This window comes from Crocodylus porosus, unplaced genomic scaffold (genome assembly GCF_001723895.1).
Source record: "Crocodylus porosus isolate Cpor-Errol unplaced genomic scaffold, CroPor_comp1, whole genome shotgun sequence".
In the NCBI taxonomy this organism is placed as follows: Eukaryota; Metazoa; Chordata; order Crocodylia; family Crocodylidae; genus Crocodylus; species Crocodylus porosus.
Genome location: NW_017728931.1, coordinates 137,606,767 through 137,621,183, shown reverse-complemented (window position 1 = coordinate 137,621,183; position 14,417 = coordinate 137,606,767). Strand labels below are relative to the sequence as shown.

At 49.4% G+C, this 14,417-nt stretch overlaps 1 protein-coding gene across 1 annotated transcript in view; it reads right to left on the bottom strand.

Annotated features, from left to right (window-relative positions):
• The window catches only part of ITIH5 (inter-alpha-trypsin inhibitor heavy chain family member 5), a 50,868-nt gene that overhangs the window by 3,519 nt on the left and 32,932 nt on the right, over positions 1 to 14,417 (bottom strand). Inside the window, exons 8-13 of the mRNA XM_019543746.1 lie at positions 8,975 to 9,146; positions 6,091 to 6,400; positions 4,887 to 5,440; positions 4,542 to 4,598; positions 2,891 to 3,007; positions 737 to 1,114 (exon numbers count right to left, since the gene is read on the bottom strand). Of these exons, the coding sequence (XP_019399291.1) occupies positions 737 to 1,114; positions 2,891 to 3,007; positions 4,542 to 4,598; positions 4,887 to 5,440; positions 6,091 to 6,400; positions 8,975 to 9,146 (1,588 nt within the window). The remainder of the gene's footprint in view (positions 1 to 736; positions 1,115 to 2,890; positions 3,008 to 4,541; positions 4,599 to 4,886; positions 5,441 to 6,090; positions 6,401 to 8,974; positions 9,147 to 14,417) is intronic.

The window sequence follows — 14,417 nt, the reverse complement described above, 5'->3', positions numbered from 1 at the left end:
TGGTTGGGATTTAAGCGCTATTTCTCCCCAGGTATCCAGCTTGTAGCCACATTGATCTAGACCAGCAGTTCCCAAAGTCTGACAGATCGCACGCCACCAATTTAAAACGATACAACCCCAAGTACCACCAGCAAAGTTTCAGTTCAACTTTAAGTACCACCAGCAAATTTTTGGCATGTACAGTAATTATAATAACTCTGTTAACGCGGGCCACTGATAGGTTGTCCGAGTACCACTGATGGTACCCGTACCACCAATTAGGAACCGCTGGTCTAGAGGCAAAAGCAATCAGGACTCACAGTAGAGGTGATAGCTTTTATTAGACCAACTAGTTGTTTGCAAAAAAATATTAAAATACATTTTTTTTTAATTTTATACTTTTGCAAAAATCTAGTTGGTCTAATAAAAAATACCAACTCTACCATGAGTCCTAATTGCTATTTCTCCCCATACACGGGACAGAGAGATAAGCCCTGGGTCCTAAATTCCACTTGTGAAGGCCACGTGCATTGAAATCCTCAACCCTGTGATAGCTATGGTCCTTTTTGGGTCTAGCCCCCGGAGGAGTAGGAGTTGGAGTTCACTGGGCCTAAGAGGGAGTGCCACCTCTCAGCTGAACCCCTCAAGCTGCCAGATCCTGCATCTTTCCCTCAGCCCCCTTTGAAATTGCCATTTCCCCCATACAAATAATGCATTTGCCAACAAAGGACGGAGCCGGAGAGAGCATGTCACCCACCTAGCAGCCCGTGGGAGCGGGTGGAGAGCCCTTTGCTGTTAGAAATGTAGAATCCCAGGTGGTCCCTTTGATAAGGGGCAGGATTCTTGTACTGATGAATCAGGATGATGAAGCTGATGGTGCCTCCTATCGTCACCGTGACGTTGGAATTGGCCGCGACGGACACTTCCAGGCCGCTGCTCCCCACAACGGTGCTCTGGTCACATGGCAGGATGAGTCTTTCCCCATCATCCAGAATGACTTTGGTGGGTGTAATCTCTAGGTAGGATCTCCCTGGCTTATTGCTGAGGATAGTGATGGTGCTAAAGTAAGTCCGTTGTTTCTTGTGGCCGCTGGGAGGAGCCGGGGCTCCAATTAATTGCCCGTTCACGGTTACACCTTTAAGGAAACCAGAACCATCAGTCTGAAACCAGAGCATATGAATAACTCTGGGCTGCTGCCCTGCTTTATATGTCACAGGAACCTCATTTTTGAGTGGCCTCAAAACCACCTCTCACGGGGCTACTTTGTTCGGACTTAGATCACCGGCGCTAAAGTCATGGAGGTGGTCAGAGATTTGCATGCTTTCCCCATCTACGCCCTAGGGCACCTCCAATACGCTCACTGATGGGTTTCAGAAACCACTCTCCTTCCACTGAGCCTCAGTGTTTGCACCGGAGAGGCTGGCTTGGTGAGTGATACTGCCTCTGCGCAGAGCTCATTAAGACCGTTCTTGGCCTAGAGTTTGCCAGCAAGAGCATCAGTTCTGGTCACCCTGGCTGCCTTTCAATTCAAAACTGGCTTCAAAACCAGAACTCATTTCCTACCAACCACCCGATGATAACAACAGAGGATCATGACTACCCTGGGCTCCATCCAAGCCCTCGTCACAGAGTGGAAAACTCCCTATCCCATCATCGCAGTGGCAACTCGGGTCCTTTCTCCAAACAGGCCACTTCCTATAACAAAGGGAACTGTGTTTTCCTTCCAATTCACTCAATTTGATCCGCAAGAGCAGGCAAACAGCAGCAAAACACAGTCTGGGGGAAGGTAGTGGGCTCATTGCCAGGAAGTTGATTTTATATTAAATAACGGGGGAAGGCAGACAGGGATGGAGCTGGGACCACTGCTACCAGCATAACACAGAACAGCTCTCCAACTCTTTCGGGGGGGTTTCCCCACCCCCAGACTTTTCTATATTTTTTGAATTCTTGCTCCGCAGCTTTCCTGCTTAGTAATAATCCTCTTACAAACCGCCCCACTTCCGAATCCCAGATCAGATGAGAACCTGAGGCAGGCGGCGCCCATCCTGATCTCTCCAAAGCAGATGCCTAATCATTTTGGTTTTCACCTTCCTTGAGGCATTCCTAGTTGGAAGCAAAGCTGTTTGAGTGCAATTATTACTGATCCTTCATTAAAATAAATTGCTCGATGTTTTGGTGGTTTTTTTCATTGCAGCTTGGGGGGGACTCTGCTGAAAGCTAAGTAAATAGTGTGCACTTGAATGCTAATAAGTGGAGCAGACTCTGATCCTTTGGATCTCAAGGGCTCTTTCAATTGCAGGGAGGGTTGCAACCAGTGGGCTGCAGAAGCTGAATCAGCGCAATCCACTGAGGGTGCAAAGGAAGGACAAATCCCTCGCATAATCTCTAGTGGGCAGGGGTGCTGGCTCATACAAAGCTTCACATGTTCGCAAGCTGAAAATGAAATGGCTGTTTGTTTAATGGCTTGAGGAGCAGGCAAGTGCAGCCTACACACTATACATGGTTCGACTGGCCATCCTTCAAATTCAGATCAAGCTGGATGTGGGGACTCTGTTTCCCTGGCCCTCACTTCTGTATTAAATACATGGGGTAGCTGCAATCTGCTGCATCCTCCATCAGGCATGAAGTAGTTGCCACTGTGGTTTCCTTCGCAGGAAACCTTCAACTGGGCAACATTCGGAGACAATATTTAGGACCCTTGGGTTCCACAAGCAGCCGCTGGGACTGCACACACATGACACACGCCATCTGCAAAAGGGCAGTAAAGCCTCCTTCCTTTGCAGGCTCATTTTAAGTCCAGCTCATCAGGCATCTCATTGCTAAACAACCTACCTACAGGACTCCTGCCTGCTGCCAAGCTTTCCTCAGGGCACCAGCAGGGTAGCGGCAGCGGGATTCCCTATTATCTTACCAGACTCTTTGTGGTCAGACACCAGTCGGAGAATGTCCCCAGGTTGCCCATCGATATTGAAGCAGACCGCTAGCTTGCTGGAGGGGAAATCGATGACAAAGTGAGGGTCCCCGTCCGCTGAGAAGACACAAAAGGGAGAAGAGGTGTGAGGGAAAGCTGCAAACAGAAGAATTCAAGTAGGGAATTTCACAAAACGCTTTGCAAAGAGCACCAGGACCACTGTCTCCCTAGTCTATTGATATCTTAGGGCGCATGTACACGTCACGTTATATTTTAAGGGGTTGACGTAGAAAGTATGTTTTTCTTGTTTCCACCAAAAACATTGAGTTTGGGGTGAAAAACAAAAGTGAAAAATGAAACATTTCAAATGGGAATCCAAGTACTTGGACCCTGAAATGATCCTCCTCAAGGGAGCTGTAGTTTGCGTGCCTCCTGTTCTCATTTTATGTGCAGGCTGGACTCCATAGCTGGACTACATCTCCCACCGTGCACTGAAATCCCCTCCAACTGAGAAGGCAATGAACAGTGAGCGCTACAGCGTATGGAGGAAAGGTTTGGCTGGACATCCTAGTGGGAAGTAGGGACCTGCAATTATTTAGCACGTGGATTTGACTGTGAGGAGGGACCAAGGCAGCACCAAGGGACAAAGGTAGAATAGACTTCTTTTGGTTTTCAGATGAAAACTGAGCATTCCCGTTTTGCCTCTTTTTATGGAGAAAGCAGATGCTTTTTGCAAAAAACAAGTGTTTAGTTGAAAACCCAGTTTTCCATCCATAAGCAACCCAAATGAAAAAATTTCCACCAGCCCAATGTTTAGCTTCAATATTTGGCACAGAGAACAATAACCAAGACTATAAAGCCTTTCTGTCCCTCTGCATTAATTTGATGCTTCAAGTAGATTTTCAGCTCAGTGGCTGACTCATCTGGGACCATTCAGCAGACAAGGGACATTTGGAGATTGGCCTGAGCCATAAATGTCTGAGCCAGGTCTAATTTTTCTCGGTACCTTGTTGAACTCAAATCCAGTCTTGGCTTGAACCAGTTGGTAAGTAGTAAAGGGATGTTGAGTAGAGTGGGATGAAAATAAAAAGATGCAAAAACTTAGAAAACAACATAAATGCAGAGGGGGAGGGTTATGGGGAGGCGTTTCTGAAATGTCAGCAGAATTGCTTGGAAAATCACTTTATTGCAACCAACTCTAAAATCGAGACACATTTCTTATGGCTTCTAAAACAAACTGGCTTTTGTTAAACTATTGTGGGGAGAAGAGCAGGGGCCAGATCAGCCTGGATAAGTCATATATAAATACACTTCCCTTTAGCATCCACTCTTTGCCACTATGCATATTGGGTTAGACGGACCCGTGGCCCGAAGCACAGTTCTTATATATCATGACTATAAAAATGTTCACGTAAGATAGCACTCTGCCTTGCTTCATTGCTGGCCCTCTCTCTAGCTCTGAGTACGTCCCTGTCCTCTCTCCCCTTTCTCTTCCTTCAAAGTGACCCTGTTTTAATGGGATAAATTGAATCCTAGCTGATTTGCTACAGGAGGGTACATGCCACAGGGATGCACAATGGAGGCCTCTGTACCTCAGCTATTTTTTATCTCCAGTTGCAAAAGTAGATGGGATGGGGAAACAGACACTCACCTGAAGTTTTGGAGATCCTGATTCTTTGTTTTTCTTGTTGCTTGGGCGCGCTGAGAGCTGGGGAAGAGAACGCAGCCGGAGTCATGTGTTAGAAACAGCAGACATTACAGCACCGTTCCCAAAACACTGGTCGGAGAAATCGCCCAAGGTCAAACGGCATGTGACATGCCCAAGGTCAAATGGCACATCAGTAGCAAGCTTAGTGCCATGAAAAGCCACCCCCCCCCCACACACACACACTTTCTTCTTTAAGGCTTCCTCTATTCATGCAATCAATTCTGCAGAAGTGTCTATTTTTAAAGCACGTTCCCCTCCAATGCTGTCAGCATGATTTTTTTTTTGTACCTGGCAGGGCCTTGTGTCCTTGCAAACCCTGCACTCTTTCCCCAGTGCCCTCTGTAGGAGGATGGGCATAATCCTGCTCCGGTCCTTCCGACTGAAGCTCAAACTCCTTCATCTTCAAGCGAGTGAAAGGGGTGACAAAGTTGTAGGTCAGAGCCAACGACTTGGCCCTCTCCATCAAACGCTCCTTCTCTGCGCTGTCATCGCTCTTCAGCCAGGAGGTCAGCAGCTCCTTGATGGTGAGGTAGCTCCAGGCCCTTTCAATGTAATTCTGATCCCCTTTCCCGTTATCCAGGCCAGGGATGCCCCTGATGTCGTTCCTACTCGGGACGTCTATGTTCACATCAGTCTTCAGGAGGATGTACTTGTTGCTGTTGCTGGCCGTCACCTCCACGTGGAAGCGGTCCGAGGTGTGGTTGATGACTTTGCCAGCAACGACGATTTCGGACCCATTGAAGTAGTTGGGGAAGAAGCTCTGGGTGACCTGCTCCACGCTGTCCTTGGGGTAATCAACTCGAATATTGGAGAGAAGAGGCGTCCCGACTTCATCATAGAACCTGAAACAAAGTCACATTGCCCAGAAATTAGTGCTCTCAGCAAGGTACTTGCATACAAACCTGCCCATTTTTACACGTGCTGTCCTTGCGCTTGAAATGGGACCTCCCCCAAAGATCGTTTTAACAGGGAGATTTTCCAGATTGAAAATATGTGGGTCTGAACAAAATATCCCATGTTTTCCACAATAAGCAGACGCTTGTCAGGCCTGGGCGCCTTAACGTGGTAAACAAAATGGATCCTTCTTTCTGCACTTCTGCCTGAGACTCCCATCTCTCCAGCCCCGCAGCTAGAGAGATGCAATGTCTCAATACAAATCATTTAAACAAAAGCATTCTTCTGAAGGGCACTGAGGTTGCACTGTGGTGTGATGTACCTTGTGAGAAGGACTAAGGTGCCCACGGGGCCCGTCATCTGCACCCAGACCCCTGCGTCTTACCCGGATGGCTCTTCTCACCCACAGCCAAACCAGGAGTCCCACAGTTTGGAGCTATTTGAGTACTGGGCTGGCCCCTCATTTTGCTTAACCTTTCATTATAAGAAAAGGCCCCAATCCCAAATGCAACATCTGCAGCTGGTCTCAACTCTGGATCTATCAAGGTTTCTTCTTCCCCAAACCAGGCCTGAAAGAGGCGATGCCCCCAGAACCAACCCTTTCAGCTGGGCAGCGGCATCCTCATCTTCCTGGATGCGCCGCATCATGCCGCAGTTCTCCAGCGCCATCCTCTCCAGCAGCTTGTAGTCAACGTCATTGCCGATGCCGATGGTGAAGAGGCAGAACTTGTTGCGGATGGCTTCCTTGGTGTTGCTGAGGATCTTGGAGGACTGGGTCTCCCCCACTGTGGGCCTCCCATCCGTCAGGAAGATGATCAGGGAGACGCTTCTGGCATCGATGTCGTTCTGAGCGATGTAATCATTCAGCAACTTCGAACCCGTCTGGAGAGCACCATTAATATCAGTACCTGGGGATGCACCAGAGACATTAGCTTATTCTCCTATCTAAATGCACTGCACATGGCTACTCAGAGAAACAGGGGGACTGTGTCTGTAAGTAGGTTCAGCTGTTACAGCCCCTCCTGGCAGATTTGGGGAATCGGGCAATGACTTCAGGTTCATTTTATGAAATGGTCGGGTCACTGGAGAAAAAAGTTAAAGATGCCATTAGCCTCAATGACCAGGCTTTCCCTGGACAATGGCTAGGCTAAGGACGTGCGACCTGGGAGAACAGGATTTATGCAGTTTGGAAGGGAAGAGGATAAGTGAGAGGCAAAAATCTGCAAACAGGAGAACAAAAAAGCCCAATGGTAGCATTTGCCTTAAAAAAATTCAGGGTGGAATCCTTTCCTAATCCTTTTAAACTGTGGGGGTGGGAGGAAACGAGGAAGAAGGACATAGTTGTAGAAGTAAAAGGAAAAAACTCAATGATGGAGGTTGCAAGTGAGAGAGGAACAGTGTGGAAAAACCCCTGTCCCCTCTCCCTTTCAGCATCCACCCTCTGCCACCGTGTGACACAGGATACAGACAAATGGACCCATGGTCTGACCCAGTCAATGGCAGTTCTCGGGTTGGGGTTTGACCCAATAAAGGGGTTCTGGCCCCATAAATGGCATATTCTCATGACGCAACAAATGGTCACTTGGGACTCCGTGAAGAATTCTGAACTGGGTCTTCATAATACTCAAGAACGATAAGGAAAATGAGCATACAGGTGGTTAAGCTGTATTACTTGGCTTTGTATATCTCTTGTGGTAGCTGAAGTAAAAAGCGACGGGTTTTGTAGCCTTTGCGCTACGTACTTCAACTATCACAAGTCCTTGGAGAAGTCAATGGGAACCCCAGATGTCCTCTAGGTTGGAGCTCTGGAAAAGCGTGTGCTTAAACAGCAGAGGTGAATGGGAGCAAAGGAGCATTGATCTTGGAGATGTCGGACAGCTACACCTGAGGTCCCATTTCTGTGAAAGGTCACACAGTAAGTTTGTGCGCCACAAAAGCCAAGAGAAAAGAAGAGCGCACTGGAGCTCATTCAGTGTCAGGAAACTTAAGTGGATGGGTCTGGTGTATCGGGACCCAGGCATAGCAGCCGGGTGAGCGTCCCGCAGGGGAGTGTGCTGTAACAGGAGGCTTGTCTCTGTTTCAGCGGATATGTCTACGATCATGTACAACATGTATGAACTTAAAAAAAAAGAGATAAAGGGGGGTGGAAAAGACAGGGAAAAGATATTAGGTAATATGGCCTGAAAACCAAATTCCTCAATCTCTTTTTTGCAAATTAGGAGTTGGGACTCTAAACCCAGAACCTCCTTATAACAGGTCAAATCGTGTCGCGAGAGCCAAACACTGGCAAATCTCTGGCATTCAAATGCCACACTCCGATGTTCATACACATTCCTAAAAGCAGTGAAAAAGCAACCCTTGTAGCTTTGATACTGTCCTTTCAAGCAGCAATCTAGCAAAGGTGCAACTGAACCCCGAAGGCAATCCTCCCCCTCCCAAATTGTTTTTCAGGCAAAGACTTGTCTGCTTTAGTGTGCGAGTGGATGGGTGCACGTCCTCACACCCACGTCCCAAGGAGGAATTGCCCCCACCTCTCACCCCCCACCAATATCTGCTTCCACCCAAGAAGCCAAACAAAGCAGTGCCCTCCCAGAACGGGGCAAGCAGTACACTGGGCTTTGCTGAACTCCAGAGTTCAACGTGCAGTTAATCATTTCCTCTCTTTTTGGCTTGTTATTAATTAAGCCTATTCAACAGCAGCTCAGCTGGCAGGTTGAGTGGTGTTCTTATGGCTTTGTTCAATTGGTCCTAGTCCCACCTTTAGTAACTGTTTAGCAGGGTGGGTCTCTCGCCCTCTTCCTACACTCTTGTTCACAATGCAAACAGCGCAGCTCATCATCCTGTTTGCTCGTTTTCCAACCCTCAATAAGGGACATTGTTTAAGGGGAGGAGAAGCACAGAAAACCCTTGCAAACCTTTAGCTAACTCAAATCTCAAAAGTCTTCATAAGAATTTGGGGTGGGATTTGTACAGCAGGCTTGGCCGGGGATCTGAGTGTTTCATGGGGAGTTTGGTTACCCAAGAAGACTATTGGATTGTCGGGGTTCCCAAAATTGTGCACTACAACTTGCTGGAGAGGTCATGGCGCTCGCCACCTCCCCTTCCATCCCAGTCACAGGAGCAATTCCCCCCAGCAGCAGGCACTGCAATTGTGAGGATAAATGACAAGAGTATATGTATTTATATGTATTTAACTGTCTCTAAATGCTGTCAAGCAGCTGGATCCAAGAGCCAACACCATATGAGCAAACTTTGGGAGTGATTAGTTGGGAAGCTTATGAGAGCAGAGTGGCACTTTCCAATACATTCAACGTTGGCTAAATCTGCTCCCTGGGACGTCGGGAACTTCAGTGGCAACAGGCCGAGGCCAATGTTATCTATGCTTTGAAAACTACACTGGGCAAACTGGTGAGATCTTTCTTCTGAAAGGTGTCGTTAACTGCATAAAAGAAAACAAGCCCATTTATACCTCCATCTCTTACCTCCACTAGGTGACATTTTATGAATGTACTTCTTGGCATCTCTTATATTATTTGGAGTGACCGACACCAGACGGTCCTGCTCCCAGACCTTAATTCGGTTGGAAAACCCAATAATGTTGAAGTTGTCCTCAGGCCGAAGGTCCTGAAGGATGGTGAAGAGGGCATCTTTGGTCTGGAAGAAAACACGAAGAACAAGTCCAAATGTTACTGCTTTAATGACTGTAAGCCCGGCTGTTTTGGATGGTGATTATATTGCTTTAGTGCCTTGAGGGGAAGCTCTGTTGTGTTTAGCACTGCACAAAAGGCAGCTCTTGCCTTTTGCAGCTTCTGCAAAAGAAGAGTAGGATAAGAGACAATATTTGGATAAACTCACTGACACGGGAGCGCACAGGAAGCACGGTGAGTGGTGGAATAGGAGAACATCATAAAAACCGACCGGGCATTTAAATAAATTTGGGCACCTAAGTGTGATTCTCTTCCACCTTCTTCAAGTCTCTGAAGATCCATTAATGCCTCTACTTTTGTAACACACCATTGCCTGGCTCTTGAGACTGGGTCACAAAAAAAGCTGCACGGAGGAGGATCTAGCCACCTTTTGCATTAACTGGCTTTCAGGGACTCAGGGTGCCGTAGCGTTGCACTTAGGTGTACAGTTCCACTTACCTGCTGAATAGATTGAATAGAGTCTGGCCCCCACTGCCTAGTCATTACCAAGGCCCTTGTAGGCACTGATGTCTGTAGGTGGATTTTAAAGATAGATTAAGAGGAGGATAATGTAATGGATTTGCACAGACACTTACAGCGAACAGTTTAGGGGACAGCATGGGAGAATACGTGTAGGTGTCTATCACAAAGATTGACAGCTAGGTAATCACCACTCATGGAAATAGCTCTATGCTGAGGGTTTCTATGCAAAGGAAACTGGGAGAGAGATTGAAAAGCCCCACCAAATTTGAGTGCCATATCCGCATTGAAGCCAATGATGTACAGTAATTGCAAACAACTTGACCCATTGCAGCAGGATCGCTCATCATCCCTCCAGCTGGTGAGGTGGGAGTTGTCCAGCGGGATCATTTCCAGTGACTGCAATGGACTTTGAATCAGGCCTCAAGTATGTTGAGTTCCTTCCTAGTGATTGTTGTCCAATTTGTAAACACTCGCCAAATGTTATTCTGATTTCTCCCTCTGTGTCCAATCTGGCCACGATTTAAGATTTAAGCCAACGCAACATTTCTGCATAACAGCTTTCCACGAATGGTTCAGAGAGGAGAACACTAATCTGCGGCTGTGATAGAGGGTGGTCCTGTCTCTCCTAGCAGGGAGTCCAACAGTGGGTCAAGCCCGAGGCTTTAGAACGGAAAAGCTCCAAGCGTTTGAGGACTTTCCAAACCCTTGAGGCCATCTTTTTCCTGCAGCAGACATTTCCTGTTTCTTAGGCGCCTGGTCGAAAGGGGAAGTCTGGCACTTAGTACAAGAGTGAAGGATGTCAGAGGCACTTATTCCTGACTTTTCCGAACTTTTGAGCGCAAACTTACCAATTCTTTTTCAAGCGATCTTTTTGTGTGATACGCACGTGCACGCACACCCATCTGCATGTCTGTGTATGGGTTTAGGTGGGTCCCAGAATGAGCAAAAAGTTTGGGGGGTGAGGCCCAATCTGGACCGAATGTATTTATGCCTCCCTAGGTTTGACCTTAGCTTATACACGTGCTCAGGGCCCAACCCTACACAGCGCTGAGGACCTTCGACTCCCCGTGGGAGTCAAAGGTGCTTTGCCATACAGGAAAAGGACCTGCCCATGACAGGACCAGGTTGGCATGAATTTCCCTGCTTCTCCTCTGTTTGCATCATCTTTGAGACAAAGCTGCTTAATCGTGGCGGTTGCAAGGGGGAAGCACCTCTCTGCAGAGACATGCTTGTGTCCTTGTGACCAGCACAGTGTGCAGTGCAACCAGGACTCCTCGCCCCACACGGCCCATTGGAGACAGCAGCGTCGGGAGTTCATTGAGTGCCCGGGGCAGCAGGGAGGTGGCAAGGGTATGCTGATCACAGTAGAGGCAGGAGCACCTTTCCGCTTACCCCACTAACCTCCCCTCCAAATACACTGGTATGGCCTGCACTGCCCAGCTCCTCTGGACTGATGGAGGCAGTGGAGGGTTTCCTTCTGCCACTGCAAAGGCTGGGGTGGGGGTAAGGGGCAGGAGGGAAGTGCCAGTCTGTTTGCTCCACTTGCCCCTCCCAAGACACATTGATTGGCATGGCACTGCCCTGCCTGGCTTCTTTACCTGGGCAGGGCCAGATCAGGGCTTCCCCCACAGCAGCAGACTCCAGCAAGGGCACCTGGCAGGGAGGGGAGCGGAGTACACCCCTTGCCCCGGCCTAGTTACACTAGTGATGGGACGGCCATGATTTCATAGACATTAGGGCTGGAAAGGACCTCACCCCCAAGGGGCAGGAAGTCAACTGGGGTCAGATCACCCCAGCAAGATAAGCACCCAAACGTGTCTTGAAGGTATCTAAGACAGGTGCTTGCACCACTTCTGGGGGGGGGAGTCTAGTCCAGACTCTGGAGATTCAGACTATAATGAAGTTTTTCCTAATGTCCAGTCTAAAACAGTCTTCCCGCAGTTTGTGACTATTAGACCTTGTCTTCCCTTGGGGTGCCCTGGTGAAGACTCGCTCTGCCCGTTTTTGCAAGGGCCCACGCTTCCTCTGCAAAGGGCTGGGTATGAGGCAGGGCATCGAAAGAAAGGAAGCTCGTCAGCGCGACTGCACGGCTGATGTCCCCTGGCACCTGAAACACGCTGCCCCGAGCAGAGCGTGCCGAACGGGCTGCTTTGGAAACAGCCTCTGCACTGACCAACGACGAGAGCGAGGAGGGAGCGTGCATGGGGCTGGCTCGGAGCAGAGTGCCTGGCAGGTGCTTTGCTTAGAGCCGACGGGCCGGTTTCTTGATTCTGGCCATGTAAGGCCACGGCTAGGATCTATCTTTTGTCCAGATAGTCATAGCTGCTGCCAGGAGATTCCAGATTTCCTCTACACCTATTGGTGTCCCAGCACTTCAGACGCTGCCAGGACCCTGAATGAGTCATGCCACTGCAACTTGCTGCAGAAAGATTTCTCACGGCTTAGTCGGGAAGTTAACTCTTGGAGGGTTGGCATTTTCCAGACTGCTAGCTTAAAGGGCTGCGTAAAATGCCAGTGGAGTTGCCCTGGGATTTACGCTGCCATTAGCATCTCTACAGAAGCCGCATTCAGGATATCGCAGGGCTGTCGTGCCAGGTGCTCACAAGCTGGGAGCGAAGCTGCCTGGAGACGTGCCCGGATGCACCAGGTGGAGACAACAGGGAACCAGCGGGAGAAGGAAGTCACAAAAAGCCAGAAATCGGCAGAAAGCGCTTTTCCTCGCTCCGCGGGGAGGAGTGACGTGTCAGTCTCACCGCAGAGAAATGGGCTTGAAAAGAGGCTAAGCTGGCAGGTCGGAGGTGTCCTTGTTCCCAGGCTAGCACCGGAGAAAATGAGCAGGCCGGCGCCCGGGGACGTGCGACAGATTCAATTCTGCGGCTGCAGCCCCGGTGAGTCAAAAGCAGCGGGCGGCTGTGACAGCTGCCGACTTGGCTGACACCGCAGGGCCCGACCAGAGCTGAAGGCATCCGTCTCTCCTTGCCGGACTGAAGAGCGGGGCTCTGCAGCTGGGATGTGGAGCAGATGCCCACTGGGGGCCTGACACAAGCTGCACGAACACACAGCCCACTTTCCAGGCTCCTTTCTGCAGGCCAGCGCTGGCAGGAGCCCGTGGCACACCCAGCAATGCCACTGCATCATATATTACCTTTCAGTCAAGGCTCTCTAAACGCTTTGAAATCAGGAATCAGTGAGGTGCAGCATCTCCATCAAATTGAGGTCCAGGGGGTAAACTGAGGCACAATGCAATGAACTAACAGCTTAAGTGCTCACACCGAGAGCCACCGGGAGAGATAGGGAATGAATTCAGGACTCCCAATGGTCCAATCTCATCTTTTTTTCTGGAGTACAAGCCACGCTGTCCCACTGTCGAACCCCCAGCGACTACCCCTCCTTCCCAAGCCAGCACGCAAGGGCGGGTGCTTTGCAGGCAGTGGTCGATGCAGCACACGGTGCCCATGCCGCCTGTCCCTTCTTCTCCTGCCGGTGACGCAGGAAAGCCCGGAGGAGCCAGGAAGAAGCCAAAGAATCAGAGAGAAAACGTCTCATGCAAGACGCTGACACGGGCATTCCCAGCCGCCGAGGTGACGGCATCAGGCCAGGTGGGGACCTTCCTGAAACGGGAGCGTCACCCCAGTGACATTTGCACCACAATCTCGCAGTTGTTGTATGGAACGGGCCAAGGGTAAAGCGAGGATGTCAGGCATGAAATGAAAGTCAAGCAGTTCAGAGGAGACAATGCTGGGCTGTTAGGCTTCCCTAGCACTGCCAGACAGTGAAGCCCCTATTAAGTGGTAGCAGAGCATCAATTGCTTCATTACGATGCACTTTCCAATCCCACACGCTTATGCTTTCCATGCCCTCGCTGCTGCCTTGGTTAACCCCTCCTGATATGCATATGCCTGACACTGAGCCCATTAGAGGTCCTGGAAGCCTTTCCAGAGACTTGCACTGACATCAGACCAGCGTCTGCGTCACTGCAATGCCCTATGTAAACATTTCAAGCCCTTCTTGGCAACGATTCCCAGAGGCAGAGGAAATTCTCCCAGGATTCAGCCTCGCTGAGCTCATTCCTCAATACCCTTGTGACACCCTAAAATTATACTGCAGGGGCATGCCCTTGATACAGCCGCCTCACCCAAGGCAGGCTTCACAAGCCCAGCGCAGGGCTTGAACTTACATCTCCGGGACAGTAGCAAGACATCCTAGCTATTCTGTACTTCATCCTCTGGAGACCTAGTAACTGCCCATACATTTCTGCCAAAGAGCAGCGAGTTTACATGGGGGACACAACTGGAAGCCAGAGGAGGACATTAAGAAAGGGAAAATCTTGGCTGAATATCAGGAAAAAAAAATCTCAACTTACCTGTGTTAAGGTAATGGGAGGAAACAATTCTGCCTTGCCTGTCTGCCAAAGGTGCTTCTATACCTCGTGTTTCTGCCGTCTTCATTCTCACACACTCCAGCGATGCAGAGAAGTATTATTAGCCCCCTTTTTTCAAATGGAGAGCCAAGACCTACAGGCTAAGATCAATGGGAAGTAGGCGCCACCATATCTCTGACAACATGGTTTTATGTAACATGGTTTTGGGGCGTCTGTGGAAGAGCAGAGGCCAGAGAGGTAAGCGAGCAGCTCTGACCACTGGGCCATCCACAGCTATAACCCACCTGAGTAAAGTGCAAGAAGCACGGGGCTGAGGGCAACACTGAGGACAGGGAAATGAATTGGGTAATAACTGTCTCCCCCATGTCCACAAGA